This window comes from Syngnathus leptorhynchus, chromosome 1 (assembly GCF_054491065.1).
Source record: "Syngnathus leptorhynchus isolate UIUO chromosome 1, UIUO_Slep, whole genome shotgun sequence".
Taxonomy (NCBI): domain Eukaryota; kingdom Metazoa; phylum Chordata; class Actinopteri; order Syngnathiformes; family Syngnathidae; genus Syngnathus; species Syngnathus leptorhynchus.
Window position 1 is genome coordinate 23,851,896 of NC_141195.1, and position 27,791 is coordinate 23,879,686.

The following is a 27,791-nucleotide window of genomic DNA, read 5'->3' on the forward strand; positions in this document are numbered from 1 at the left end:
TTCATTTTTTAGGACAAAAAGTGTATTAATACAGTAATGAAACCTTTATTTTAAGAGACATATATTTTAAGATATTTTTTTCTTTTGTAATATTGTAATTGTTTTTTATTATTATTATTTTCTATCTTGAAATTACCTAACTATTCTACAGTGTTATAAGCGAACACATATTATATATTATAGCAATATTTGCTCTTCAAATATTTGATATCCTGTTGAGAATGCAAATGATTTCTTCGTATGAATGCTCGCGCACGCGCACTGCCAGGGGTGCGGTGACCGACGGGAAGTTCGAGGGGGGGAAAAAAAAAAGGCGAAACCAGTTCGGCTGCTTGGGCCGGGACAAACAATGCGCCGCGTTTACGCTTGCGCAGTGTGCGCATTCACAATCTCCGTCTGGGAGTCGCATTTGGAAGGAGGATGAAGCCCACATCGATGACGCAAGATAGGGGGCCCGTGTTGGACGGGAGGAGGCTCCGCTTTCAACGTCCGTATGGTGAGCCACTCACGAAACGAAAAACACGTGGCCGCGCGCCAATCGGCCTTTCTTGGTGTGGCCAGTGTGCGTGCGCGCGCGCGAGTCTCGTGGTGTCACGCGCGTTGACATCCTTGCCCTCCCATGAAGGAATGCTGCGCGTGCACGGCGTCTCTACGGAGACCACGCAAAGGTGTTAGCCGGGGGCTCGGCTCGATTTCAAGGGGCGTGTATTTTGAGGGGCTTCGTGGGCGTGGCCAGTAGTTTGGCGAGCACGCGCCCACGTGGACCCCGGTTTTAGTCGCTTATGGAGCCCATGAAAAATAAGAAAAATCTTCCGCGCAGTGTGCGTTGCACGAGCACAGGTGAGCGTCCTAAAAACCCACACACGTTCTGAGGAGGTCCATTAGTACGTGACGTCACGCTTGGGGGGTCGAGTGGTGTTGAATGTGAGCCGCCAAAGGGTTAAACCTGATTCAGGTTCGAATCCGTAGAATCTAATGTCTACATTTCGATTGCTTACTCAGTGCTTCCATGTTAAAAGGGAATTTTTAGTACGACATTAATTAGAAATTGTCACCGTGACGGTTGTCTGCATTCATAAGAAACTGACTCAATAACAGTTGATGAAAACTAACAAAAAAAAAACATCAACTAAAATTGAAAATCAATTTTGTTATAAATAAATAAAAAAAATGTTTTTAAAGAAGGCATAACAAACTCCCTCTTAAGTTGATAATACTTACTAAAAGTAACTATAATTATACAGATTTTTATTTATTTATTGCTGCACATTCGTAGCCACCGAAGAACCAAAGTACGCTGCTTGAAAACTGGAGCTGACTTTACTTTATTACTCAATCCAGATTGACCTCATTTTTTAAATCTTCCTACTTATTGATTTTTTTTTTCATCTTGCACTCAACAAATACTCCATTATATATAATAAAATCTAAATTAATAGTCAAACTAAAACTAACCCCAACAGAGCATCTTCGAAAAAATAAGAACAAATAAAAACTTACAAATTACTCATGGGAAATAAATTCCCTATGAAAATAAAGTCTCTAGGCTCACGTGAAATTAAACAGGTCTCCCTCATGGAATCAACATTTGACGATGAGTTTGGCTTCCGGGGTCAATTCATCAAAAACCTTTGCCTTTGATATTTGCAAAAATATAGATATTAGGTCGATTGAATACATTTTGACTAAATGGTCCGTGTGTTTCAGCGATTTAATACACTCGTGCATATTTTGAAAAGCCGTCGTTGTGATGTTCTGAGCCATCAATCCAGTCTCATTGGTGGCTGAGCACTTCCAGCTCGACTTATCGTCCAATCGGCAACACTCCGTCCTGTGCTATCAGCCAAACAGGTGCTTGGACGACAACGCTCTTCTTGCGAGAGACTCTAAAGTCTAAAGTCTGTGCGCCCACACACACACACACTCTCACACACACTCACACACACAGCAACAGCCATGTCGCGAAGTCACGACACCCTGACTCAAACACGACTGGAGAAGACGTGGGTGCCGTGGATGCCGAACCGACTAAGCAAGCGTCGAGGATGTGAGTACGTCGTTTTGCGTTTGAATTAGACGACTTGATATGTGGCGCTCCGAGCAGGTCACCCTGCCGGTCGTTCACCTTCTCCTTGCTCCAAGTGATAACCGAGCAAGTGAAATTTTCCCCAAAATCTCAATTCTCTATTTTTTCCCATTCGATGAAAAAGAAAAAGAAAAAAATATATGAATCAAATAAATAAATATAAATAAATAATAAAAAGAGAAAAATATATATAAAATATATATAAATTTGCAAAAATATTCCGCTCGGAATAAATATGCTTTGCTGCCTTCCACTTTGTCCTGCTCACAATTAATGGCCAAATTGTTGTTGTTTTTTCAGCGTCGGTTCCACAGTTCACTAACTCGCCGACCATGATAGTGATGGTGGGACTACCCGCTCGTGGGAAAACGTACATCTCCAAGAAACTCACCAGGTACCTCAACTGGATTGGCGTCACAACCAAAGGTATCGCGTCACGACGCAAAGGCAAACGGGCGCCATACGCAACAAACTCAGAGTGGATCAATTTGAGATTGGCTTCTTTTTTTTTTTTGTCGCCATTTTTCTCCAACAGTGTTCAACGTGGGGCAGTACCGCCGAGACGCCACACGTTCCTACAACAGTTTCGAGTTCTTCAAACCCGACAACGCAGAGGCCATGAAAATCCGAAAGTACGACTAGCAAAACGCTTTTTGCTCCGCGGCGGCAAATTAAACAAACTGTGACTTCCCTCTCCGGCAGGGCGTGCGTCATTGCCGCGCTCAAGGACGTGTGCGACTACTTCACCAACGGGCAAGGCCAAGTGGTGGTGGGTCATCCGACTTAAGTCATCAGACCCACAAGAAAAAAAGATTTGATTTCATCAAATCTCGATGCGCTCATTTCAGGTTTTCGATGCCACCAACACGATACCGGAGCGCCGAGAGCTAATTCTTAGCTTTGCTAAAGAAAATGGCTACAAGGTTTGTCCTACGTACTTCATCGTGATGTCATCGTCCATTATTCATTATAAAACCGATATCTCGATATGAACAATTCTTCACAAATATTAAGAAATCCAGAGTCTGTATTAATCCTAATCATCTTTAACTTTAACACCTCATGCCTGTTCAGGTATTCTTTGTGGAATCCATTTGCGATGATCCAGAGATCATCGCTGAGAATATTAAGGTAGGTTCTGTGGGCCAAGCCTACTTGATCTCAAACCATACTTTTTGACCGCTTGATTTCTCCCGCCCTTCTTAATTAGCAAGTGAAGCTAAGCAGTCCCGATTACATCAATTGCGACAAGGACGAAGCTGTTGCCGATTTTCTGAAGAGGATCGAATGTTACAAATTAACGTACGTGGCGTTGGACGATAACAAGGACAGGTAGTGGAACTCCTTCACTGTATGAGACAAATCTAATCATCACAAGTCCTGACCGTACAAATGTGGGGAAAAAAAAAAAAATCCCGCACTTTCGTCTAAATGCAGGAACTTGTCGTATATCAAGATCTTCAACGTGGGGAGCAGGTATTTGGTGAATTGCGTGCAGGACCACATCCAGAGCAGAATCGTTTACTACCTCATGAACATCCACGTCACGCCACGCTCCATCTACCTTTGTCGCCACGGCGAGAGCGAGCTTAACCTGGTGGGTCGCATCGGCGGAGACTCCGGATTGTCGGCCCGCGGCGCCAAGGTGAGGAGACGCGTGGCCGTGCCGTCGCGCGGTAGCTTCGGCTCTTTTCGTTAACATCCCGTCGTGCAGTTTGCCAGCGCTTTGGGAACGTACGTGCGCAAGCAGAGCATCAGTGAGCTGAAGGTGTGGACCAGCCACATGAAAAGGACCATCCAGACGGCTGAAGCTCTGGGGGTGCCGTACGAACAGTGGAAGGCACTCAATGAGATTGATGCTGTGAGTACGCATTGCTGGCAAATATTTTTTTTTAGAAAGTTGCAGCAGTCAAATATTGCAGTTGTCTATTTCTGGCAGCAGAGGGTGCCATTGAGCTCTTCAATTTTGTTCAATTCTGACCTTGTGGAGTTGACTTTTATTTCAAGGAGAATTTTCAAATGTTAGCCTCAAGCTACACCCACAAGCAACATCAAAGTCAAATTCTTCGCACTTTAACGCCTGTCAAGAAATGTGGAAACAATTAAATGATATCTTTAGGAGGACTCCAACACTAAAGGATCATAAAATGCCTCAAATGTCCTTCAAATAGTCATTTCACATCAAAATGTGACTTTCACAGCAAGGTCGCGTTGTGTTTCAGGGCGTGTGTGAAGAGATGTCCTACGAGGAAATTCAAGAGAATTATCCGGAAGAGTTTGCATTGCGAGACCAAGACAAGTATCGCTACCGCTACCCAAAGGGCGAGGTGAATATTGTTTTGACATATTGACGAGGCCTCTTCATTTTTTCCATGAACATTGTTCGGGATGAAAACATCCCGATATGAACGCTTTATTAGCGGCAGCCATCAAGTCCAAGCGATGGCTGCTTTTGTGCCTAACCCTAACTCTAACCAGTCTTACGAGGACCTGGTTCAACGTCTGGAACCCGTCATCATGGAACTGGAGAGGCAGGAGAACGTGCTGGTCATCTGCCACCAGGCCGTCATGAGATGTTTGCTGGCGTACTTCCTGGATAAAAGTGCAGGTGAGAGCATATCGCACGACTTACAATTACTGTCATGTCATCATCATCTTGTTGCTTGTGTTATTAATAATTATTATTACACATGTTGTACACAGTGGAACTTCCCTACCTCAAGTGTCTTCTTCATACAGTCCTTAAACTCACCCCAGTTGCCTACGGTCAGTCACAGCAATTTGTATTATTATTATCATTATTATTATTGTTATGGTTATTATTATTTTTGTGGTTGTTATTTTTGTTGTTGTTATTATTATTATTATTGTTGTTATCATTGGTATTGCTAACATGAATGTCAGCATTAATATTATTGATTTGTGTTTTTCTAACAGTACTTAATGTGACCAAAAACTATATCTACTTGTACTACATGTGTTGTATGAATATTTTTAACTTTTTAATTCCCATTAAAAGTGGCTTGCGACAGCCCGTTTATTTGTCATTACTGTTTTAATTTCTGTTTGTTTTGCTTTTGGTTTGGCTACGGCACAGGGTGTAAAGTGGAGTCGGTCTTCCTGAACATTGAAGCTGTGAACACACACCGTGATAAACCCGAGGTGAGTTCAACACATATCTGACTCAGGTTGCCATAAAAGCTGACAAGATAAATAGGTTAGCAGCGCTATTTTAGGGGCGCTATAATTAGTCTTCTACAGTAAAGATTTTTCTGTTCACATATTTTTGGGCATGGAATATATTCACAATTTGTTTTAAAAATGTGTTTAATACATTCTAATGTGATAATAGCACATGGGAGAGGTACTTTAATGTTTAAATCACTATACTGTGGATTTTCTTTTTAAAGGCGTAGTTACACTTCGGTGGTGCTAGCATATTTAGTTAGCTAAGCTAACCACGCTAGCAATGTTTTTGTAATGTTATTACTTCTGGCCTTTGAATGAGTGAAGTAGTAAATCCTGAGGAAAAAGATTTTCTCCATAAAGTCAGTGTCAATTTTGTTTGGAATCATTTCCTTGATGACATCCAAAGGAAGACCTCAACGTGATGTCGCAATTTATTTTCTTTGTCAGAACGTGGATGTGGACCGAGACGCAGAAGAGGCGTTGGAGACCGTGCCGGATCACATCTAAACCACCAGGGACCAGAAAAGGAGCACATATGATGCATCAGATTATATGTGGCCATAATTACGTTTTAATCCAAATATTATCAGATGTTTTGATGAGAAGCCATGCCCCAACAGAACATTTACAAGGGACATACAATGGAAACTTTACTTTTGTATACAAATGCTTGATGAAGGGCTATATCAATAACTTGACCTGTCTGTGAAATGGGAAGCCACCACTGGCTTATTGAATCAAATTTCCACCATTATGTGAGTGGACATTAGGATTTCATCCTATTTTCCCCGCTAAAGGTAGCATTTTGTGACAAAGATACTCAGTTACACTTGAAATTAGTGTTGCAGGTTCATCCATTAGAGTATTGTTGTGTAGGTTGAATGAATGCAATGTCATTGCAGCTCTGCTTACCTTTTGAAATTGATATTGCTTTGGAGTTCCACTAGGGCTTGAAAATGGCACATCTTCTGGCAAGTCATGGTTGGAGAAACTCAGTGTGTGTGTGTGTGGGGGGGGGGGGGGGGTACACAATTAATTCTATTCATTGAATCATATTCAAGAATGCACTTTATGGATACTCAGGGAATAATCAGTGATTAGAGTACTGCAATAATTATCGTTATCATTCAGTGTTCTGTCTGTTCTGTCGTTCTTGTAGCAGTTTCATTTGTTTTTTTGTTTTCCACCAATATGGACTCTTAGCAAAATGCTAAGCTAACAAATTGATTGGTGCGCGGATTAAAAAAATTCAATATGAATCTTTTAAGTGGAGACATCCACATCAAACCAGCATGGACAGTTAGTAAATTGCTTTCTTGGAAAAAGCACCCAATGCTGTTGCATGCCTGACAAGGATCAAATTGTTATGGAATTGTATTGCTATTGTGGCGGAATAATGACAATTGAGATGATGCCACTTGGAATTATTTTTTGCCTTCTGTCAGTGTATGTTTATTTCTTACCGACAAGAGCACACTTTTCCAATCAAAAAGTTGACAACAGATGTTTACTGTTCACTGTTACTCACAAGAAGTCATGAAAAAAATAAAAAATAGTCATCTCCAGCTGCTGTTTTTTTTTATTGAATTTTTGTAGATATATTGTTTTATTTTGTCACGATACTGTTGATTTTATACTTTTTTATATTTAGTAGTATTATTGGTATTGGGGTTTTTTTCCGGTTGAAATATTTGACTTGATGCGATTTTAATACGTTTTTTTATTTTTATTTTTTTATTTGGGCGGTCATTAATACTATTGATCATACTACTTAAATTTTCACCCCATACTTTGGAGGATTATTTATATTTATTTGTCGGCTTATAATTGTGACGTATGACTTCCCGGGGATGTTTCCAATTATTGTTTTTGCACGTGACGATGACGTAACGAGGCGGCAATAGGGGCGTGGCCGAAAGGAGAGTTGACAAGTTTGAGTGAAAAAAGTCGCGCAGAGGTGTGCGCAAGAGGAGCAGAAGGTGCAAGACGTCGGGGTACGCAAAAGGCTGAGGGTGCACCGTGACGCATTGGGAGCGCAGGCCGCCTCTCTGCTCCAAACTGCGGACCATGCTGGCGAGAGGATGGGGGACGAGCCAAGAGTTTCCCCGCTCAAGAACTTTGCGGCCGGTGGGGTCGGCGGAGCGTGTCTGCTGCTGGCTGGACACCCGCTGGACACCATCAAGGTGACTTCCAAGAATGTTGACAATCCGATTCTTGTTGTTCCTTCGCAGGCTTTCAGGAGATTATTGGACAAATCAGCTTAAAAAGGCACGAGGCGCAACTCAAGCTGCTCATTTATCTTGAAAAATTTCAAGCTAATGTTGTTGTTTTTTTCGGGGGGGGGGGACAACAACAAAGCGCAGATTTCAGGTTCGGGGTTCGACTTTCCCTCTTGCAATCCAAAAATATAAAGTCGGAATGATGACATCATGGCGACAGTCGGAGGTTAAGTAGGAGATTATGGCTGGAAGAGAAGTGACATGACTAGTTTTAACATGATCTGCATTGATTAGGCAAAATTGAAATATCTATTTGTCGTTATTAAACTGCTGTGGAATCTAACAATGTTGCAACTAAAGCATATGAGGTAAGCGGAGCTGCAATGTTAGCACAGGTTAGCATTGGTTTACAGTATCTACAGCATTAGCTTTTGATAATAATGTTATCATGCCAATGTCATGTACCATTACAAAATTTTGCAGTTTGTACCAACATTCCTGACATGTTTATAAATGATAAATTATAAATGCATCTTAAAGGGGACGTTAAGTTTAAAATGTTCTTAACAGTTCAATGTTATGGATACTCACTAGTCTAAACACAGTATTCGGATTAATTCTACATTTGTGGAATTTGAATAAAGCTCAAAACCTAGCCGCTTTTATCCATCTCACGAGGCGGACAATTAACGACTTGCTGTCGACTGAAAATGACATCACAGTGCGGAAGGACTCAGCTTGCGAACGTCACATGACGAAATCACAACAACAGATTATTTAGAATAGAACATTACAAAATTCCATTTTCCAAATATGTCACCCTGTGGTTTATTTATTTATTTATTTATTTATTTTTAGGTGAGACTTCAAACTCAGCCCAAAGCCTCCTCGCTGTCTCGCTACGTCGTCTACACGGGAACTTTCGACTGCTTTCGCAAGACCATCTCCAAAGAGGTCAATGCAAAGACACACACACAACAACGTGCACAATGCACACACTCATTAGTATGCCGTGTATGTGTGTGTGTGTGTGTCTCTCTCTCTAGGGGATCCTGGGCCTGTACAAAGGGATGGGTGCACCTCTGCTGGGTGTGGCCCCCATGATGGCCATCAGTTTCTTTGGCTTTGGTTTGGGGAAGCAGCTCCAGCAAACAAAACCGGGTCAAGAGCTAACGTTAGTGCAAGAACACACATATGGGATCCAGACCCGAACTTTTCCATTGTCCCCATTAGGACATCTGGAAAAAAAAAATGTCTCCCTTAAAGCTGATCCACACAGACTTGAGCAGGACTTTGTTTAAACTCAGGTTCAAATCTGACAGCAGGCAACGCGTGACCACGTTGCTCTGAAGTGACCTCGTTCTGTCCAAATATAAATGTCGACATTGACGTGCCCTCTCGTGGTATTCGCTCGCGTGAGACACCTCCCCCCCCTTGACGTCCTCAAGTCTCAGCCCCGCCCCTCATGTTATGTATGGCATAATTCCAGCCTCCTGTTTCTTGATAGGGGACGTTCGCAACACTCAACAGTGTATTATTATTTTTTTGTGGCAATAAATGTAGTATGATATAAATAGGCTACATTGTTTTGAACAACAGATCAATTTATGTTAACAATAAATGATTTGTATATAAAAGTTATTTCCGCCGTGAGATGATTGTCACTGTGTTCAGGCACACTCAAATATTCCTGTCAGGATGTCTGGCGGGGCTCTTCACAACTGTGATCGTGGCTCCGGGAGAGAGGATTAAATGCTTACTGCAGGTAAAGTCTAAAGTCCGACATCATGCTCGGGGGGGGGGGCATGGTTAATCAGTTACTGTAGCGATGTTACCGATTTATATTTCAAGTTTGTTTAGTGAGGGTCATCATGCCTTAAATCAAGTCCTTGTCCAAACAAAAGTGTTTCTACTTAATTTGCACGAGCACAGTGTCCTAGTGGGTGGCATGTCTGGCTCTCAACTGTTGAGATTTTGATTTTGATTTTTTTTTTTTTTTTTTTTTTTTTTTAAACTCACTTGTCCTCACTACATGCTACCGATGTGCTACACTGTATTTGAGAAGTTACATTGTATGACTTGGTGAAAAATTGCTGTCTTTAAATAATAAATCAATAAATCACTCATGCTCAAACAATGGCGGCAATAAAAGATGTGCTTGGCATCAAACTATGCAGGTGCAGGCGGGTGGTGGCCCGTCCAAATATTCGGGTCCTCTTGACTGCGCCACACGTCTCTACAAGGAAAAAGGCATCCGTAGCGTCTACAAAGGGACGCTGCTGACTCTCATCAGAGGTACACTAGCTCGCTATATGAAGAATATTATTGAGGCTTATATTCATTTTGGAATATTTCTCATTTGTGACGCTTTGGTTGATGTATACTCTTTAACCGTAGCATGTTTTTGTCTTATTCATATATTAATATATGTATCTGTGTGTTTTTCTGTTATCCAGATGTGCCTTCAAATGGTCTCTACTTTCTGACGTATGAATACTTGAAAAAATTCCTGACTCCAGAAGGTCAAAGGTAACTGTGTTCGCACCAAAAGGCTGCGAGGTTAAACATAAAGAAATTTACCCACGAGCTGATCTTTGCATGACTCTGTTTGCTTATGTGTGTGTGTTAGCGTTTCGCAGCTTGGCGCCGCCTATATTCTGCTCGCTGGCGGCGTGGCTGGACTCTTGAACTGGACCATCGCGCTACCCCCAGATGTCCTTAAGTCCAACTTTCAGACAGGTGACAGTGACAGGGAATGCATGCGAAACAAATATATATATATATATTTTTTTTTTTTTTAATTTTATTTGTGCAGCCGCCGACGGCAAATACGGAGGTCTGCTGGACGTCTTGAGGACGTTGCTTCGAGAGGAAGGGGCCAAAGCGCTCTACAAAGGCTTCAACGCCGTCTTCCTCCGAGCTTTTCCCGCCAACGCCGTACGACTCGCTTCTCTTGCACGCGTTTGCGAATAAGAAGCCATTTTGAATGTCTTTCTCTCCTTCCAGGCATGTTTCTTGGGCTTCGAAGTCGCCTTAAAGGGTTTGAACTGGCTGGCACCCAGCTGGTGACACTTTGAGCTTCTGTGGCCAACAAAGTGCTGAGACTGTGCCGCTGGGGAATTTTCTTATTTGTAATCATGTTTATATAGAGCCCCAGACATGACATAGGGAGAAACATTTGTAATTGTTTCTAAGATATTGATCAAATGTTTATTTATTGTCGCTGGCCTTGTTGGGTAGGCAAATTGAGCGTACCTTAGAAAGGTGAGGGTGCGCTCCATTTGATTACCTTGGTATTAAAGTTAAAAATGAGTATTTTATTGCCATGAATATGCTTTCTGTATGCATCTTTTGTATTGTCGCCACAAATGTATTCAGTCTAAAGCCGTTGGCTCTTTTTTTTGTTTGACTTGGTTACATGTAAAGACTATTATCTTCTGATTCATGGACCATTTTGAGATCTACATTTGATCTTGTATCTTTTATTTGAAATTTTTAAAGTGCATGAACACTTTTGTCACCGTTTTCAATAAATCGTTTTTTCTTATCTTATCAAAAGTCATCTGAGTTCGTGCTGGCTGCAGACACCAGAGTAAGGCAAAATAAAAGCAAATGAAAATAAGGATATAAACAAATTCAAATAAAGATATATAAATTAAAAGAATAGACTGTGCAATGTGATGTAAACAAAACTAAACAAACCATTTCTCCAAAAACCACAACATTACAATAACGAGACGAAATGTCATTCTGTTGAAGAAAAAAAACTACATTACCCACAATTCAAAGTAACGTTTCACTTCCGGGTTATGTCGTCATTCAGTCACAAGGAAAAAAAAGCAAGTGAGGTGGGTGTTTTATTCTGTTATACTTTGTGCGTCCCACTATTACTGCTGCAAGAATTTAAACAATTAATTTTCCGTCCATACAACTAAACTTTTTATTCCTATTCAACTTTTTTTGTGTGGTGAGTATAAACCGTGTGCATGGTAGCACACAAGGAACTTCGGGTCGAGAACAACCTATGCATTAAAATTCTTGTGCTTGTATTCGACATTACATCACATGCACTTCATGTGTTGTTTAATTTTACAATCTGAAAAGTTCTCCGAGACAGATTTCAAATTCAAATTTCATCTCTTGCTTATCGAATGAGATGCAGAAGTAAAGATCAATATTCAAACCAGCTACCAATAATTTAATGTTTAACATGCGATGTTGTATGTGTTGACAAATGGAACATATTTCCAAGAGGAAACACTTATTACATACACGTATATGTAAAGAAAAAAAAAATCACATTTGTTATTTTAATGTAAATTCATTTATTTACAATTTATTTGTGGGTCAAAAAAAAGGACATAACATTAATTTAAATGATATCATCTGACGTTTGCTTGTTTTTCCAGAGCCTTAAACAATGCTGCTCATCGTTGAATGAATGTGTGTGGATGTAGTGCGTGTGGAGGGCCGCGATGCCGCTGGAGGTCAAGTGGCCGTTCCCACAATGCCCGACGTTGGCATGGAGGCTCTCCGGCTCGCTCATCATGGGCATGGTGGGCTCCTATTCCTACTTGTGGACCAGTAAGTTGCATGCAATGTTGCAATGTGTCCTGTAGATTCTTTCTAGTGATCCATTGCATTTCAATATTTCACGGTGCCATTGGAAATGTCGTGATCTCAATCAGAACCTTCTCATCACTCACAGCGTTTTCCGTCTTCCCATAGAGTACATGAACTGCCTGACGGTCCACAACCGTGAGGTTCTATTGGAACTCATCGACCAGCGGCCGGCTGACACACCCCTCATTACACTTTCCAATCACCAGTCTTGTATGGACGACCCGCACATCTGGGGTGAGAGTCCATCTGAAGCACTGGAAAAATTAATTAAACAAATTGTATGCGTGTGGATATTTATTTGTGTGTGTGTGTATATGTTTATGTGGGGTAGGTGTCCTTAAGCTCAAACACTTGTGGAACTTTAAGAAGATGCGATGGTAAGTTTTACTCCTGTACAATAGATCATTTTTCTTCTTTTTTTTTTTTTTTTGGGCGAGGTGGTGAGGGAGTGTTATTTATTAAAAAAAAAAAAACTCCAATATATCTTTTCCATGACAGACCGATAAAAAAGTAAATATAATTTGTACACTTATAGAGGACATGGTTTTATTCAACTTTCATTCCCACAGGACTCCAACAGCGTCGGACATCTGCTTCACAAGAGAATTGCACTCTCGATTCTTCAGCCGAGGAAAATGCGTGCCGGTCTGTAGAGGTGAGTGACACGAGCACGTCGTTGTCGTCTCACGTCGTTGATATTTTACGCCCCCTTTTTTTAGGTGATGGTGTTTACCAGAAAGGGATGGATTTTATTCTGGAGAAACTGAACAGAGGGGAATGGGTGCACATTTTTCCTGAAGGTATGATCTGGTGTTTTTTTGTTTTTTTTGTGGGTGTGGCATCTGCATCAATTGGCTTAATAGTCAAAATGTGTTGTCATTCAACAGGTAAAATCAACACAAGTGAAGAATTCATCAGGTTAAAATGGGGTAAGTGCATTGCATAATGGCCGTCTCGTAACGTGGCGCTTACACAAGCCACTGGTTGTTTTTTTTAGGTGTGGGACGCCTTCTAGCCGAGTGCACCCTCAATCCCGTCATCCTGCCACTGTGGCATGTGGGTAAGTGCTATTCTTGATGTCGACCCAATTTCATGTTACATTTTCAATGACTGTTTGTTTCATTTGTGTTTTTTTTCCCGATCCCAGTATCTTTAACTCACCAAAATCATGATTACTGTGCATGGAGATCTAAATTCATCACATTGTTGATGATATCCACGTAAATGAAGCCTTCTAATTGGTATTCATTTCTACGTAGCTCAAATGCAGAACTTTTTCATGTCCACATCACGATATATTATTTTTGTTTTTTTTAAAGATCACATACGTCTGCTAGCTTAATGCTAACATACAATGGGAAAGTCCATAGACTGGTTCACAAAAATGAGCAACTCAATGGCTGTTTTTAAACATTAGCATAAGCACAGAACATACAAATAGACGATCCAACAACTATGCTCTGTGGAAAACAATTCGAGCTTAAGACTTCATGTTATATAAAAGTCTCTATCTTTTGTGTCAGGCCTGAGTGATGTCCTTCCCAATGTGAGCCCCTACATCCCCCGGATTGGTAAGGTAGGAACATTCTCTCGCCGTTCTCCACCATTCTCCCTTCCTTGAGTGACTGCAGCGTCCGATTTATCGATTGTGTGCTTGCAGAAAATTACCATCCTCGTGGGAAAACCCTTCGGTGTCAAAGACCTCGTGGAAAAGCTCAAAGCAGACAACAAGAGTCAGGTGAGGCAATATTGGATTGTCTGGATTCTCACAAATCCTTGAACTGATTATGTTTCTTGTGGAAATATGTCCAAAAAAAATCGAGATTGTTTTATGCAACTTCAGAGGTTGTACGTTTGGCTTTTCAATGTTCCTGCGCATTGTGGCGTCAGAGACATTCACGCTTCCTTTGCTGTTGCAGTTGGAGATGAGGAAGATGCTGACGGACCTCATTCAAGTGGACTTCCAGAGACTCAAACTTCAAGCTGAGGCACTTCACAAATCCTGAGGCTGGTAGACCTTCACCTGAAGATAAGAGTCAGGCCAGACAAAGGACACGCGGAAGGCCATTTTGTGCAGGAGTGTGCCAGAGCAAGTGGAAAACATTTTTATCACAGGATGCAGTGTGTGATGACCAGAACTCTTTTCAAATCTTTTAAAACATGCTGAAGGAGGCTGAACATTAACTGACTGAACATCATCCATGTTTTGAACAAATGATGTATTTTTCCTTTAATGGTAATTCTTATGGCATCTTTCCATGCATCATTATTTTTTAGCTCAGTGCACATGTGTTATCCTGTAAAAAAAAAAAAAATCTCTGGCTGCTCTTCGGCCTAACCCATACCACTCAGTGTCAATGCCAATAAAGTTTTCTATATGTGGAGCCTATTGTGGTTGTAAAAGAAACATGAAATCCATATAAAGACAACTAAGACATTTGTGAAACCTGATGGACTTCAGTGCCTCTCTGCAATGGGGCTGGCAATGATTTGATTTTGATTCCATCTTTTTTTTTTTAAATCTTTTTTTTTTACTGCTTCTGTTGTGCCTATTTGTGACTGTCAGTCTTTTGTAATGCGTTGATTTGTTTTTTATTTTAAACATAATACATGCTTTGGTTCAGTAAAGGTTAGTATGTTATCAGTTTGCTGGTAAAAAAATAAAATAATATTGAATATTTATACGAACGAGGCTGCGCTGTGACGTCGTCTCTTCATAGGCCGCCCGTGACGTCACCCGCTGGGATAACCGAAGATGGCGACGGCAGGGACGCTTCCCCTTCAATACATCTCTCCGGCCCTTCTCGTCCTCCTGCTCGGCACGCTGAGCAGCTGCGAGGAGCAGGTGCCGCTCGTCTTGTGGACGCACCAATGGTGAGCTCGTATTCGTTCATTTTTTTGGTGTGTTTGTTTTGGCTGGAGGCGACTAGTCGGTTTTGGCCCAACGACGGGATTACGCCACCTGACACCTCGCATCCATCCTTATGTGGAAAAACACCCAAGATGTCTTCCGTAAGCACAACAGCGATACGGTCAAGCAATTTCTCGTTTGAGAATGGATGTATTTGGTATAATTGGAGTGATGCCAGTGTTAAAATATATTGCTGCGACAAATAGAAGCTCTAGCTCAATAGTCCAGTCCCCTGCAAAAGTATTGGAACGGCCTCTCATTCTCTTCTCCAGGACCCCCCAAGCGAACCAGCCCCTCCCTGCCGCAGGTCACATTGTGGAGCATCAGCAACTCTCCGGTTACCTGGATAAGATTCTGAATACTGGCCCCCGAAATGTCTTGCTGTTTCTTCAGGACAAGGTACGTGGGATATTCTCGGTAGATGTTTGGTTGATTATGTTTCATGCATGCATGATTGTCTTTCCACCAGATGAGCGTGGAGGATTTCACGTTGTACGGAGGAGCTTTTGGAAATAAGCAGGACAGTGTTTTCCCCAACCTGGAGGTTGGTTCAGGTTTCTACTTCATGGGTGTTTCATTGCCTCCTACTCTTTTTTTTTTGTTGTTGAATTGTTTGAATTGTGAATACCTTGAGGAGGCTAATGACACTTTGCACGATTGAGAGTTTTAAGGGTCAAATTCTAACATCAGCTGTCCAATTGAAGAGTGCCCTGAGATCATCGTCTTCCTCCCTGGTGCTTCCGGCCGTGTCCTGGCCGGCCTCCAACGCAGTGATTGGTCACCTGCAAGAACAACTGGAGACCTCCCCTCTATACATGGACCCCGACACACTGAGTCAGCTCACGCTCAACGCCTCCTCGCCCGCCCTGCTCGTCTTCCGACTGCCCTACTACATCGGGTAAGTTGAGCTGGGACACTTTTTTTTTATTTTATATTAAAAAACAGGACATCAAACAAAAAGATAATAAATTTTAAAGTTGTTTGACTCCCAAGTGTGAACATTTATTTATTTATTTTAGGTCTGATCTGATGTCTGCCAAAGAAGTTCTGAGCGGGAACGGTGAGCCTCTATCGACTCGAGCGTGTTGTTTCGATTTTTAAAACGGCCGACTTTTAACCAGCTCGCATCTTTTAGACGAGGTGATGGGCCAGGTTATGAGTGTCATGAAGAGCCAGTCTGTTCCCTACACGGCCATCTACACCGCCCTGCGACCCTCCAGGGTGAGTCGGCGTACGCCGGTTGTGAAAACACGCAGATGGCAATTTACAATTTTATATAGCACATTGCTATCACATCTTTATTTTCATTTATTTTGAAATTCCATCAGTACATTTTAGAAAGGGGACAGACAGTTATGAAATCATGAAATCATTTTTTTTTTTATTCTTATTTTGAATTATTGCCACCGCATTGTTCAGAACATATCACAACAAAGCGTGTGCGTCTGGCATTTTGCAGGGGTCGCCTTCGGTCTCCATGGAGGCGGCTTTGGCGGGCGGCCGCTCGCTGCTGCAAGCCAGAGGCGGATACAGAGATCGAGAGCGAGAACGCGAGAGGCAGCGCAAAATGAAGGAGAGGGCAGGCGTCTATGCTCCAGTGGAGTTTAAGGTCTTTGAACGTGCAAATCAATCTTTTCTTTGTCTTTTCCGTCTATATTTAAAAATCTGCTGAGCCCAAACGTTTTGCGAATCACTGCCGCTGTTTCGATCTAAATTAAGTCCATCACATTCCATTTCAATATACTTCCACCAAAATACCACTAGATGGCGCCAAATCAATTGGGATTTCTGTATTGCTACTACTCCGATGACATTTTTTTAATAATAGTAACTCCTGGAGCGCACACACAACTAAAGATCCCCATTAACAACGTTTTGCGCCTGTTTGTGGGCAGGAAGGTGAGAGCAGCTGCATCCTTCTGTGGGCCAAAGGCCTGTCAGTCAGCATCCTTCGCAGCGGCCGCTGGGTGTCACACGACCTCACCCCGTCCACCTTCGGTGAGGGCGTCAGTCCGAAGCTGCACGGTTCCAGCTGCGACAAAACCAAAGCGAGGTAGCGCTTTCCATTTTTGAACCGTTGTCGACTTTTTGGGATGGTCGTTTTTATAATAGTAACTGTTGTTTTTATTCTATCGCAGACTGACCCTTAATTACGAGAACATTCTCGGACACCGCGACTTCAAACTAATGTGAGTCTGCTTGACGCAAACGTTTTTAACTGTACCGTCGAACCTCGAAGTTGAAATACAGTGCGTCCCGAGACATTTTATTCCCATCACTATTAATATTCGTCATTTAGTGCAAACAAGTGAGGTAAGATGTCAAAATAAAAAAAAAAAATCCCGCATTTGTCCGTGTAGCTTCAAGCTGAGCCAGCGCCACTACACGGTGTCGGCCCGTCGCTGGTTCACGCTGGACGCCGTCGAGTTGGAGTACGACGGCACCAAGGCGACCTTTAACGGCAGCAGGAACATCTACGCCCCGGCCGAGTACTCGTACCGCTGCGGGTCGGTCAGCAGCTTCCGTTGGCCTCAGCTTATCCCGCGTTCATCCAAAGATCCGGCCAATCAGTGGAGGGTCGCCTTCGAAGACTTCCAAGTAAGTCGCTTACATACTCGCAATGTAGCACTTTTTCTAAAACGTCAAGTTGTGTCTGCGTCAGCGTCCTTATTTCATGATCAATCCCTAAGTCACGTGATCATATCCCGACAGATTCAAGGCTTCAACGTAAGCGGCAGCGAGTTCTCCTACGCCTCCGACTGCGCCGGTTTCTTCTCGCCGGGGATCTGGATGGGCTTGATGACCAGTCTCCTCATGGTCCTCGTGCTCACCTACGGCCTCCACATGATCATGCAGCTTCACACCATGGACCGCTTCGACGACCCAAAAGGCCCGGCCATCTCCGTGCCTCAGACGGAGTAAAGTTCCCTCGTTCCTGTTCTGTATTCATTATCATTGCTCCCGTCCTTCTGTCTACCCAAACAATAGCATGTCCCTGCTCCTGTACCCCCCCCCCCCCCACACACACACACACACACACACACTCAACATCCCTGCTCAAGACCTCTCACAGGGATTCTAACCTCACCCTGCCCGCATCCGTGTTTGTTTTGTGGTGAACACTCAGTGCAGGTTTCAACCCTATATTCAAAATCTTTTTTTTTTGTGTTTAATAGGACAAAAAAAAAAAAAATGAACACAAACTGATGCTTGTTGGAAAAATAATTTCCCAAACTGAGGGATCGCTGATGTGAAAATGTTATTTATTGGTGAAAGTATTTTTTTGTTTACCAAAGGGAATACATATTGTCTGTAGATGGGAAGAATAGTCATGATGTCAATTGGTTTTATTTTGTTGGATGACTGAAGTGAAGTGAAATTGCTGTAATGTCAATAAAAACATCTGTGGAACAAATACATTTTTCGGGGGCTAATCATTTTTATATAGTGTTGAAAATGACACTGACGAACAATGAAAATGATGAGTCACAGACATTGTGCGCCGTAATGCAATTGATTTTTCAATTATGGCTTTCACAACTTCACACTTACCCGTTAGAGGGCGCTGTTAGTTCGTGGTTCGATGAAACCTTGTACGATATCGAAAGTTTCGGATTGGACCGTTTTCCACAGAGGAAGTCAGAAAAAACATATAAGCCTGTCCATAAAAAATATAGTTTTATGTGAAATGGTGGTTCATCATTTAACACTAAACATCATATTTACTTCATTTAGAGCCCTTTATTTAACACGTATAATATTTGTTCTCCCTCAGAAGGCGACTGAGTTTGATCTGATAAATGCAGTGCGCGGATAATCCTTTAGGGGGCGGTCATCTTCCATTAGATGTCTTTCAATGACCTTGCAAGAAAAGAAACAGCTGATTTTGAAGACTGTCAGATTTTTAAGAGGTTATGGCTACTAAAAGGTTTTGTTTTTTTTTATTTATTTTTTTACTGAGACCATAATATAAACAGTTACTGGGTGAAAGTGAATCATATGTATTTTAGAAAAAGGTGTGTAAAATTGAAAACAGCAGGTGTGCGAAACTCTGGATTGTTATTTTATTCATTTTTGCTCTGAAGTTTTGATTTTTTAACTCAACTATTAAATTATTCAAGCAAAATGATGGAAAGTTATTGTACACATGATTAAGAAATTTCACAATTTTGGGCGTGTTCATACAAATGGTTACAAATGCCAAACACACGAGACGATTAGAAAATTTTAGGCCTTTCATCATGCAAAACAAAATGTTTGTGACCCACAAAATCAATACAAATGGTGGGAAAAACAAACCAAAAAAAAGTTTCTTTTCTCTGTTGACAATTTTGTTAGCAAAGTTCTCAAGTGTTTTAATTTATTATTAGTGAGAAATACAAAAATCAAACATGATACCAATCAAGTCATGTGTGGAGTTTTTCTTTGTTTGTTCTAAAAGGACCAATGAAATAATCTTTTAATTCTTTTAATCGTTTAGGCCTTAAAAGCTCAATTGTCCCAACAGAAATGATTGTTTTTACCGCAAAATAAAAAAATTAAAAATGAGTGTATATCCTGAACTCAATTGCCAGACAGATTTGCGCCCTGCCTGGCAACACATCCTTTCAAACGTGCCCTAAACATATGATTTGAAAGAGTTAAATGCAGCACTCAGTAAACAGAAATGTCAATTACTTAATGGGCTGCTGTCACGACACCGTTCCAGACTACACCTTACCAATCAATTCTTCTCCAAGTTATTACGTTTACTCCAATTACACTAGACGAGTTGCATACCAGGCAACTTATAAAGCGTTAATGAGAGCACATTGGGTGTGTTGCGAACAATGACTGAAACAAAGGTCGTTACATTTTCAAAACGTGATCTTGACGTTTTTTTAGATTGACCCCTTCTTGTTGCCAATGGCAAATGTCGCACGTTCGGCCACTGCGAATAAATGAGATGGAAAGGGAAGAAAAGTTTCACAATGGAGGGATGGGTGCCGAGCGATTCCTCAAAGTGGCAGTGACGGAGTTACATTGCAAACATGCCGTGTGCACTGTGGAGCTGCAACTTTTTTTTTTTTTTTTTTTTTTTCCAGAATGTTCGTTGGTTAAGTTGATCAGATTGATGGAATAGATTCGGTGCTTGTACTAAATAGTGCATATTCAAATTTTGCATCACAGAGGAGAACATTTCGATTGTGTTCGCCATATAATAAATAAATAAATAAATAAATAAATAAATAAATAAATAAAAGGGCAACATAAAAAAAATCATCTGAGTCTAACTAAGCTGTTTTTGAATATCCAAGAAAAAATGGTCAGTTGAACAGCTTCGAGTGAAGTGTTTTTCTTTTAATCGATTAATCGACAGCTAATCGATACTTCAATGAATCATTATTTTTGAGAATCGTTTAATCATTGGGAGAACTTGTTTGATTTTAAACGGCCCAAATTCTTGCAATTTCACTCATTCTCCAATTTTGTAGTACTCTGTGAAAGCAGACGAATCAATTTCTTTGAGATGTGTTGTACATTTTGGGATATTGATATTTTTCATTGTCATTTTGAAATCATGTCTTTATTTTGAATAAAAGGATGGAAATGGTCTTAATTAATCAAATAAAAAATAAAATAAAAGCATGAGTTGAAGCTTAATGAGTTGCTTTTCAACCATTTGCTCTTCAAAATCTGTCCAGTTAGTTTTGACGGAGTGACGCATCATCAGACAACACTTGACTGACTCATCATTTGCTTCTGAGCGCACAAAATTGCCTTAGGGGTGTGACATGGGAGTGTAGGACTCAAACTTAGGTAATTAACCAAGAAGTCAAAAAGTATTTCCTCGTACGCAAGAACATTTGCCCTGCCTCTCCAACGCCTCGTCTCATTTTGCATTCCTGACTTTTTGGGTCAAAGCGACATCCTTTTTTGAAGTCGCCCTTCCACTCCAAATATGACAAAAAAAAAAAAAAAAAAGGAGAACCCAAAATATTGCAAATTAGGCTTGTTTTTTTTAAAGTCAGTTTAAGTTGATGTTGTGTGATGTATTCTACAGGAGAGCTTTAAACTTTTGTGGCGTTATGAGCACGTTATGTATCACGTCCACACAAAATGACAGTCAATCAAAACAAAGTCAACGATAAATTCAACTTTGCTGTATTACTTTTATGTCATTGTGTCCTCGAGGCGGGCGAGAACCCGCCCGATGACTGGTCACGTGACATAAGCGACACCTTCAACATTCCTGGGCTGCTTCCATCCCACATATAAAAGGAACGCTTGTCGTCGTCCTCTTGCACACATCTCCAGCATCCGGCGTCACGACTGCAAAGGTAACGTGACAAGTCTCTTTTCACACTCCCACAAAAAACCTTAGCATTCCACTTTAGCATCAAGACACAACTTCAAACCAAGTTCATTCAGTTTGAAATATGTTGTTGTTCTTTTGCTGTCAACGCGCAGATGGCCCTTCACGCTTTGCTTCTCCTGTGTGGGATCAGTGGACTGTTGACTGGAGTTGTAAGTGAAATGAAGAAAATCCAAATCCAAAGTTTGTCACTTGATACATTTCACTTCATTGAATGCTTTTTTTGCTATGTGCCTCTTTTCTTTGCAGTTCTCCGCCGTCGCCGTGACAGGTTGGTAACTGAATTGAATCAGGCATGATATCTATATTTCTTTTTTGGGTCTTCCATCTAAAATCATAACTGTCTTGTAGTTCCCGAGTGTCCAACTGGTTGGACTCGGTTGGAGAACCGCTGTTATATCTATCAAGACAACGCGCTTGCTTTCACCGCTGCAGAGGTATGTTATACACTTGTTGTGATGAATTTCAAAATCAGTTTGACAATTCATGAGACAGCTCCATAAATCATTGGTGGCTGTCCAATCACAGCCTGAGGTGTACATGAAATGACATTTGACCTTTTGTTGTGCAGGCTATTTGCAATGGTGCAGGTGGGACTCTGGCCACCATTAACGATTCGGTGGAAAATGCCCTCGCTTTCCAGCTGATTCGGGATGCCAATAGCGATGCAATCGTAGACACCTGGATTGGACTCCATGATGGAATTAAGGTATATTGTCTCACTGTGAACGACTGTTGAGCAGATTCAATCTTGTCAGCGATTTCTAGGAAGTGTCAAATTGAATGTTTTTGTCATAGTAGTGGTAGAAATTGGAGATAACGTTAATAATCTTTTAGCAATGACTAAAATATTTTTGTCTTGCAGGAGGGTAAATTCGTCCGCACCGATGGCTCAAAATCCAAGTTCTTTGACTTCAGAAGCAACCAGCCAGACGACTTTGGCGACAACGAAGATTGTGTTGAGATTGATGATGAAGGTATAACTTTTTTTTTAGCATTTCTAAGTCTTTAAGTCTGAACTGTGTATTCATGCATTTAGAACATGCCAAAATGTAAGTTTTATTTTTGACAAATGACCAATATGATATTTTTCATGATCGACACAGGACAATGGAATGATGAGACTTGCACCGATACACAGGATTTTATTTGCTCCATCAACCTGTGGTAAAGAATCAACCCTCTCCGTGTCACACCTGGAGCTGCATGGAAAATACTGACCTCCATCGTGATGCTTTTCCTTGGCAAGATACATTTTAAGTGGTTTCACATGATGTACTACAACCTATTTTCTTCTTCTTTTCCTTTTGGTTCTCAAACTATTTTGTTATCTCTCCAATAAATGAAGGCATTTGTATGTGCATCAAATGTGTTTGTGTGTATGTCTAAGAATAATGCATGCATGTGTGTGTCACTCATACTAAAATCCATAAAACCCACAGTCAAAAACAGTTATATATTTATCACACATAATAATAATAATAATAATAATAATAATAATATAATAATAACGAGAAATAAAAATGGTAAATTGATGATGATGTTGACTGAAATAAATTATTAAAATGATGCTTTTAAATTGAAATTAAATGAATAAATAAATGAATGAATAAAAAATAAATGAGTTAAGGAAAGAAATCATGATAAAAGTTGTCAGATGTCAGATTCGAACTCACTCGGGAACATGGCTCGTGTTGAATGTGCCATTAAGAATGAATGGGGGATTTTAAGGCACAAATTTGCTAATTATGCAAAAACGGTAAATGTTATGAACAAATAAAATGGTAGCAATCATGCCGTGAATTTTTGGAACGTGTGAAAGTTGGAATGGGGTGAATCGGTTAAAGCATGTGGGAGTAGTTAGGTGTCAAAAAAGTGGGAGGAATAAAAAAGTAGAATAACAATAGTGTGAAGGCCTTCGCCTTCACACTAATAATAAAGCCTAGAGTCAAAAACAGTCATATATTTATCACACATCTCCCCGTGCCTGCGTGGGTTTCCTCCGGGTACTCAGGTTTACTTCCACATCCCCCAAAACGTGCCGATTGAGCACTCCAAATTGCCTGTCTATGTGTGTCGTGTGAGCTTCATTCAAACACAGATTAATAATGCTTCTAACAAATTTTATCTTTGTCCATTTCCTGGAATCAACTGCTGATTACGTGCCCACCCATCCAATATACATTTATGCCAAAGAGAATGATGTGGCGGTCGATTAAAAAACAAAAAAAAAAACAGTTTGTAGGGACTGTCACATTCCCAGCGGGTTAGAGAAAGCATCAAAATTCCTTAATCAATAGGTGACTCATTAAATGACAAGGTGGCGCCAGTCCAACCCATTTCTTCATCAATTAGAAGATTGGCAGTCCACTTTTGCGATATGTTCAATGGATGCAAAATGTTCAGCTACACTTGACGACAACAATGACGACAACTTGAACCTGTTGTGCTGTGTGGGTGGAGACAAAGCACCAATTACACGGGCAAAGACAATTACATCTCAGGCTTTTACATTTTTCTTTATTCCGGGGGAACGGGTTGAACAAGTTACGTGTTTGAGGTATCCGGGGACCGATCGGAAATACGAGGTGCAGGCAAAATCAATTCATTCTCATATTTATGAAAGACTTGCCTCATTTATATGTAATAATATTCGACAATAATGGTGAATTGAAGCTAGGTGTCGAACCCAGGCCCGCGGGCTAAATTTGGCCCACAATGTAATTACATTTGGCCCCTCGAAGACAAATTGTGAATGGACTTTGTGTCACTACTGCAATAGCAATGTTGCTAGTTTTTGGAATCACCGTTCATCTTTTGAAAAATTGTAAGATTTTACTACTCTGATTTCAAAACAAGTTTGTCATCCGTTTGTTGTGTAGCCTATACTGTATCTAATACGAGATGTTCATACATTTCTTTGGGTTGACAAACGATGGCTCTCTGAAGGAAACTGACTCGCGACAAAATTGAATCGGACACCCCCTGTTGTAAAGTGTTAGGGACAATTATTCACCAGTTCAGGCTGTGTCAGCTAACATGGCCGTGAGGATGAAGTGTTTTGCATAATGGAGAAAGACTAAAACAAAAGGCAACTCCTCTTTAATGAACCATTCGTAGACATTTCCTTAAGCACGAGCCAAAACCAGCACCTGTTGTTTTCATTTCATCTTCTCATGAAGGCTCTATCACGTGTGGATGTCCACGCAATCGTATGAGATAAGCCAGACTTGAAATGGACAGAAAAAAAAAAAGCCCTAAGCCCAACTCGGGCTTTACTTCCGTAATTGTGACAACTGTGTGAACAAAGTTTAAAAATGGAAGTGGCCGCCATATTTGAAGCAGGGCTCATTAGAAGATGTAACAGGTTCCACCTAGAGCCCAACTTTGATTGCCGTAGTTAAACAGGACAAGTGGCATACCAAACGGCGGCGCAGCATTGACGTATCTGGCGGAGGTTGAAGCGCTGCAACATTTCACAGATGTTCACTGAAATTCATTTATCATGGGTGCGCCGACAATTATGAAGTTTTCGAGTCGCTGGCGTGTTAGCGTCATTTAACTCGAAGGGCGTGTTGTTGCGTTCACAGCGAGGCTAGCAGCGTTGATGTTGGCATGATTCATCCAGACACAAATTAATTGGACTTCACCTCACCTGCACCACCCAAAACCTCCTTTGGAGGTAAAATCATTTAGTCTGAAAGAAGGTGGCGAGGCCTAAGTGGAGTCCCCATTATTCTTTGTGATCTCATGAGATGACTAAAACAGTTTGAGTAAGGCTCTCAAAATAAATGACGTTTTGTGTTTGTATTCAACTTGCCAAGCATCAATAACTGACTCTCCGTTTTGGTTGACCTCTGAAGATTGTAACTTCCTGTCAACCACATTGACTTGTGGAATATTCTGAATTTTTCAGACGGCGTAGCGTGTTCGGATAAGGAGATAATAATAATAAATAATATTTTCTTTCTCGTAACGTGATTTAGTCCAATTTTAGTCATTATTTACTTATTTGAATTTGATAAAAAAATGAAATACAAATATTTTGATGGGAATGCAATGCAAGCAGAAGCAGACAAAACTCAAAAGGTAGACAAGCTGATGGTGTGAAATGTGTCAACTGGAAAACGGGAGGAGCGCTTCAAGGTTTGAAGGTCTGAGCTCAGTCTTTCTTGAAAGCAAGTTCTCACCTTCAGAATGTACGGATCACCTGTACTGTAACTGCAAACCCACAAGACTCGTCCTCCAGATTTGTTTTTTTCTTTTTGTGGGGTAATCACTTATCATTCTCCTGATTCCAAGAAAGTCATTTAACTAATTAAAGCAGTACATTTCCTTGTGTGCTGGTCTGTGCTGTGACACCACCCCAGCCCTGAGACATTCACTATTATTTCAAGGAGGTTTCATGAATACAATTTAATTTCACATATGCGTTGACCTTCTCGAATCTCGGTTCATGAGAGAACCCAATGTTTTTCTGTGAGAGGCGATGGGACACCGTCAAGCGCCCCAAAAAGTTGCAGGTTGACATAAATGAATGAAAAAAAACCAACAAGAAAAACGACTTTAGTCTCCAGTAGGAAATTGCCACATCAATTGCCTCTAGAACTCAGTCCAACATTTTTAAAACATTGTCTTTATAAATTTAGTCAAGACAGAAACTGGTCCGACGTGTCACCTGACATCCATGCGAGCGCCACCTCTAACATTCCAGAGTTGCGTCAAAGCACCCTATAAAAGCATTGCTCCTCTTCCTTCTTTTCACATCCACTCAGCGTCAAGCATCAGATCTGCGGAGGTAACATGACAACAGCTTCACAGCAATTCCATGAAACTCACTTTCAGCCTATTTTCTATGTTGACATGCCCATGTGTACGTAAGTAGGATGAAGACCTTTGAGAGACACTTAAATGTTTTTTCTATCATTGGACAGATGGGATTTGCACTTCGCTCCGTGTTCCTCCTCTGTGGACTTCTGGCAGGAGTCGTAAGTGCAAAATCTTTCGTAAATATCTCGACAACACGTCGACTGGATCCGAGTGGGTTTTTAACCATTTCTTTTCCTCTTTCCAGTTGGCCCTCCCAGAAGGTTTGTCACTGGTCTTATTTCCCAAACTTGGTTGTTTTTCTCTGACGTTTTTTTTGAAATTGAAATCAACAATTTGTATTACAGTGACTTATTGTCCGAAGGGGTGGACTCAGTTGGATGATTCCTGTTTCATATTTGTAGCACAGGAGAGAACTTTTGTTGATGCTGAGGTAATCATCAAATTGTGTGAAATGGCTTTTGAAAATACAAAGTGGAATCACAATTGTTCCTTTTTTTTTTCTTCCCCCTCAGCATGTGTGCATACTCAAAGGTGGGAACTTGGCCTCCATCCTCGATGCCAAAGAGAACGCATTGGTGGTAGAGCTGATTCGGGAATCAGTCGTTCCCTTTGCAGACACATGGATTGGACTGAGCGATGGCATTCAGGTGATTCATTGACAAAGGCAAAAGCTCTCATGCAATAGAAGCGCTTATTTTACTCTTAGCTGGAAAGGAACTCGAGATCACTCGTGTTGTCTTTCATCATCAACTCACGCCATCTGGGTTTTGTTTTTTCTTCGGCACACTGCCAGCTCATCATTTCTTTTGACATGTGTGATTGTTCTTGTGATCTTTATGTCTGACTTTATTACAGGAGGGAAAGTTCCTATGGACTGACGGCTCACCTTTGGACTTTACATCATTCAGCCCGCCCCAGCCCGACAACTTTAACGGCGACGAAAACTGTGTTGAGATTAGTGACGACAGTAAGAATGTTTTCTTTTACTCTGGTGTAAAATGTTTTTTGTGCAATGTGATCCGAAAGTAGCTTTTGACATTGAATCCCACCTTACTAATTCTCTTTCTCTCTTTTACTCCACAGATGAACAATGGAACGACGACAACTGCATGGATACTAATTTCTTTGTTTGCATGAAAGAGGCACACCGTCACTAATCAACTCAGCTACCGTCGCATCATTCTCGAAAAATGTCTTTGGAAATATTTTGAGAATCTCCTGAAACAATAGCAGATTTCCAGCGGTATCTTTGTATCTATCTATGATCTTCTTAGCAGTTCAATTTCTCTTGATGGCAATCAAATTTGGAAGGTGGAAGGGTATCTGGAATAAATGAAGGAATCTGTCAATGCACCTTGTTTGTTGCTTTACTTGATGAGTGTCTTTTGTTTTTTCCTCATGGCCATACACTCATTAACATCTCATTTGTTGACATAAAGTGACACACACATATCGAATGAACCCAAACGCTGGTAAAGCCAAACCAGACACAACATTTTTTTTTTTATTTTTTTTTTTTTTTTTAAGCGACTTATTGGACCAAGCAGGGGTGTTGCTAGGCAGAAAACTCCAAGGCCC

General features: G+C 41.0%; 6 protein-coding genes across 13 annotated transcripts; all 6 read left to right on the forward strand.

Moving 5' to 3' along the window:
- The first annotated feature begins 280 nt into the window (after positions 1–280).
- Positions 281–6,840, forward strand: LOC147062855 (6-phosphofructo-2-kinase/fructose-2,6-bisphosphatase-like). Of its 4 annotated transcripts, none has more exons than XM_085926094.1 (14): positions 281–496; positions 2,387–2,512; positions 2,622–2,718; positions 2,789–2,855; positions 2,935–3,009; positions 3,161–3,217; positions 3,297–3,418; positions 3,524–3,731; positions 3,801–3,947; positions 4,309–4,413; positions 4,565–4,694; positions 4,790–4,852; positions 5,184–5,248; positions 5,723–6,840. In XM_085926094.1, the coding sequence occupies exons 1-14, from the start codon at positions 421–423 to the stop codon at positions 5,780–5,782; spliced, it is 1,398 nt and encodes a 465-aa protein (XP_085782220.1). In that variant the 5' UTR covers positions 281–420; the 3' UTR covers positions 5,783–6,840. The 4 variants fall into 4 exon arrangements, with proteins under 4 accessions (XP_085782220.1, XP_085782229.1, XP_085782238.1 ...); XM_085926103.1 differs by lacking the exon at positions 281–496 and adding an exon at positions 558–840; XM_085926112.1 differs by lacking the exon at positions 281–496 and adding an exon at positions 873–2,047 and having other exon boundaries at positions 4,292–4,408.
- A 380-nt stretch (positions 6,841–7,220) lies between these two features.
- LOC147062856 (mitochondrial carnitine/acylcarnitine carrier protein-like) lies at positions 7,221–11,089 on the forward strand. Its single transcript, XM_085911601.1, has 9 exons — positions 7,221–7,458; positions 8,353–8,448; positions 8,541–8,668; positions 9,169–9,259; positions 9,672–9,789; positions 9,951–10,023; positions 10,124–10,233; positions 10,310–10,431; positions 10,501–11,089. The coding sequence occupies exons 1-9, from the start codon at positions 7,357–7,359 to the stop codon at positions 10,561–10,563; spliced, it is 903 nt and encodes a 300-aa protein (XP_085767727.1). The 5' UTR covers positions 7,221–7,356; the 3' UTR covers positions 10,564–11,089.
- Positions 11,090–11,283: 194 nt separating this feature from the next.
- Positions 11,284–14,784, forward strand: tafazzin (tafazzin, phospholipid-lysophospholipid transacylase). 5 transcript variants are annotated; one of them, XM_085922772.1, is made up of 11 exons: positions 11,284–11,342; positions 11,904–12,078; positions 12,223–12,351; positions 12,449–12,494; positions 12,687–12,772; positions 12,837–12,917; positions 13,005–13,046; positions 13,115–13,177; positions 13,641–13,693; positions 13,778–13,855; positions 14,037–14,782. In XM_085922772.1, exons 2-11 carry the CDS (start codon positions 11,970–11,972, stop codon positions 14,121–14,123), a joined length of 774 nt encoding a protein of 257 aa, XP_085778898.1. In that variant the 5' UTR covers positions 11,284–11,342; positions 11,904–11,969; the 3' UTR covers positions 14,124–14,782. The 5 variants fall into 5 exon arrangements, with proteins under 5 accessions (XP_085778898.1, XP_085778905.1, XP_085778911.1 ...); XM_085922779.1 differs by having other exon boundaries at positions 11,306–11,342; positions 11,952–12,050; positions 14,037–14,784; XM_085922785.1 differs by lacking the exon at positions 11,284–11,342 and adding an exon at positions 11,343–11,461 and having other exon boundaries at positions 11,952–12,050; positions 14,037–14,784.
- Positions 14,785–14,837: 53 nt separating this feature from the next.
- Positions 14,838–18,434, forward strand: atp6ap1a (ATPase H+ transporting accessory protein 1a). Its single transcript, XM_085922754.1, has 11 exons — positions 14,838–14,991; positions 15,301–15,427; positions 15,498–15,572; positions 15,733–15,926; positions 16,048–16,088; positions 16,164–16,249; positions 16,488–16,637; positions 16,924–17,081; positions 17,167–17,217; positions 17,389–17,626; positions 17,741–18,434. The coding sequence occupies exons 1-11, from the start codon at positions 14,873–14,875 to the stop codon at positions 17,948–17,950; spliced, it is 1,449 nt and encodes a 482-aa protein (XP_085778880.1). The 5' UTR covers positions 14,838–14,872; the 3' UTR covers positions 17,951–18,434.
- A 2,835-nt stretch (positions 18,435–21,269) lies between these two features.
- Positions 21,270–22,751, forward strand: LOC147062859 (galactose-specific lectin nattectin-like). The gene is made up of 7 exons (XM_085908649.1): positions 21,270–21,348; positions 21,479–21,535; positions 21,633–21,654; positions 21,735–21,820; positions 21,955–22,092; positions 22,249–22,360; positions 22,490–22,751. Exons 2-7 carry the CDS (start codon positions 21,479–21,481, stop codon positions 22,552–22,554), a joined length of 480 nt encoding a protein of 159 aa, XP_085764775.1. The 5' UTR covers positions 21,270–21,348; the 3' UTR covers positions 22,555–22,751.
- A 3,379-nt stretch (positions 22,752–26,130) lies between these two features.
- LOC147062860 (galactose-specific lectin nattectin-like) lies at positions 26,131–27,566 on the forward strand. The gene is made up of 7 exons (XM_085908530.1): positions 26,131–26,181; positions 26,318–26,371; positions 26,458–26,473; positions 26,558–26,643; positions 26,726–26,860; positions 27,069–27,180; positions 27,297–27,566. The coding sequence occupies exons 2-7, from the start codon at positions 26,318–26,320 to the stop codon at positions 27,368–27,370; spliced, it is 477 nt and encodes a 158-aa protein (XP_085764656.1). The 5' UTR covers positions 26,131–26,181; the 3' UTR covers positions 27,371–27,566.
- Positions 27,567–27,791: the final 225 nt, after the last annotated feature.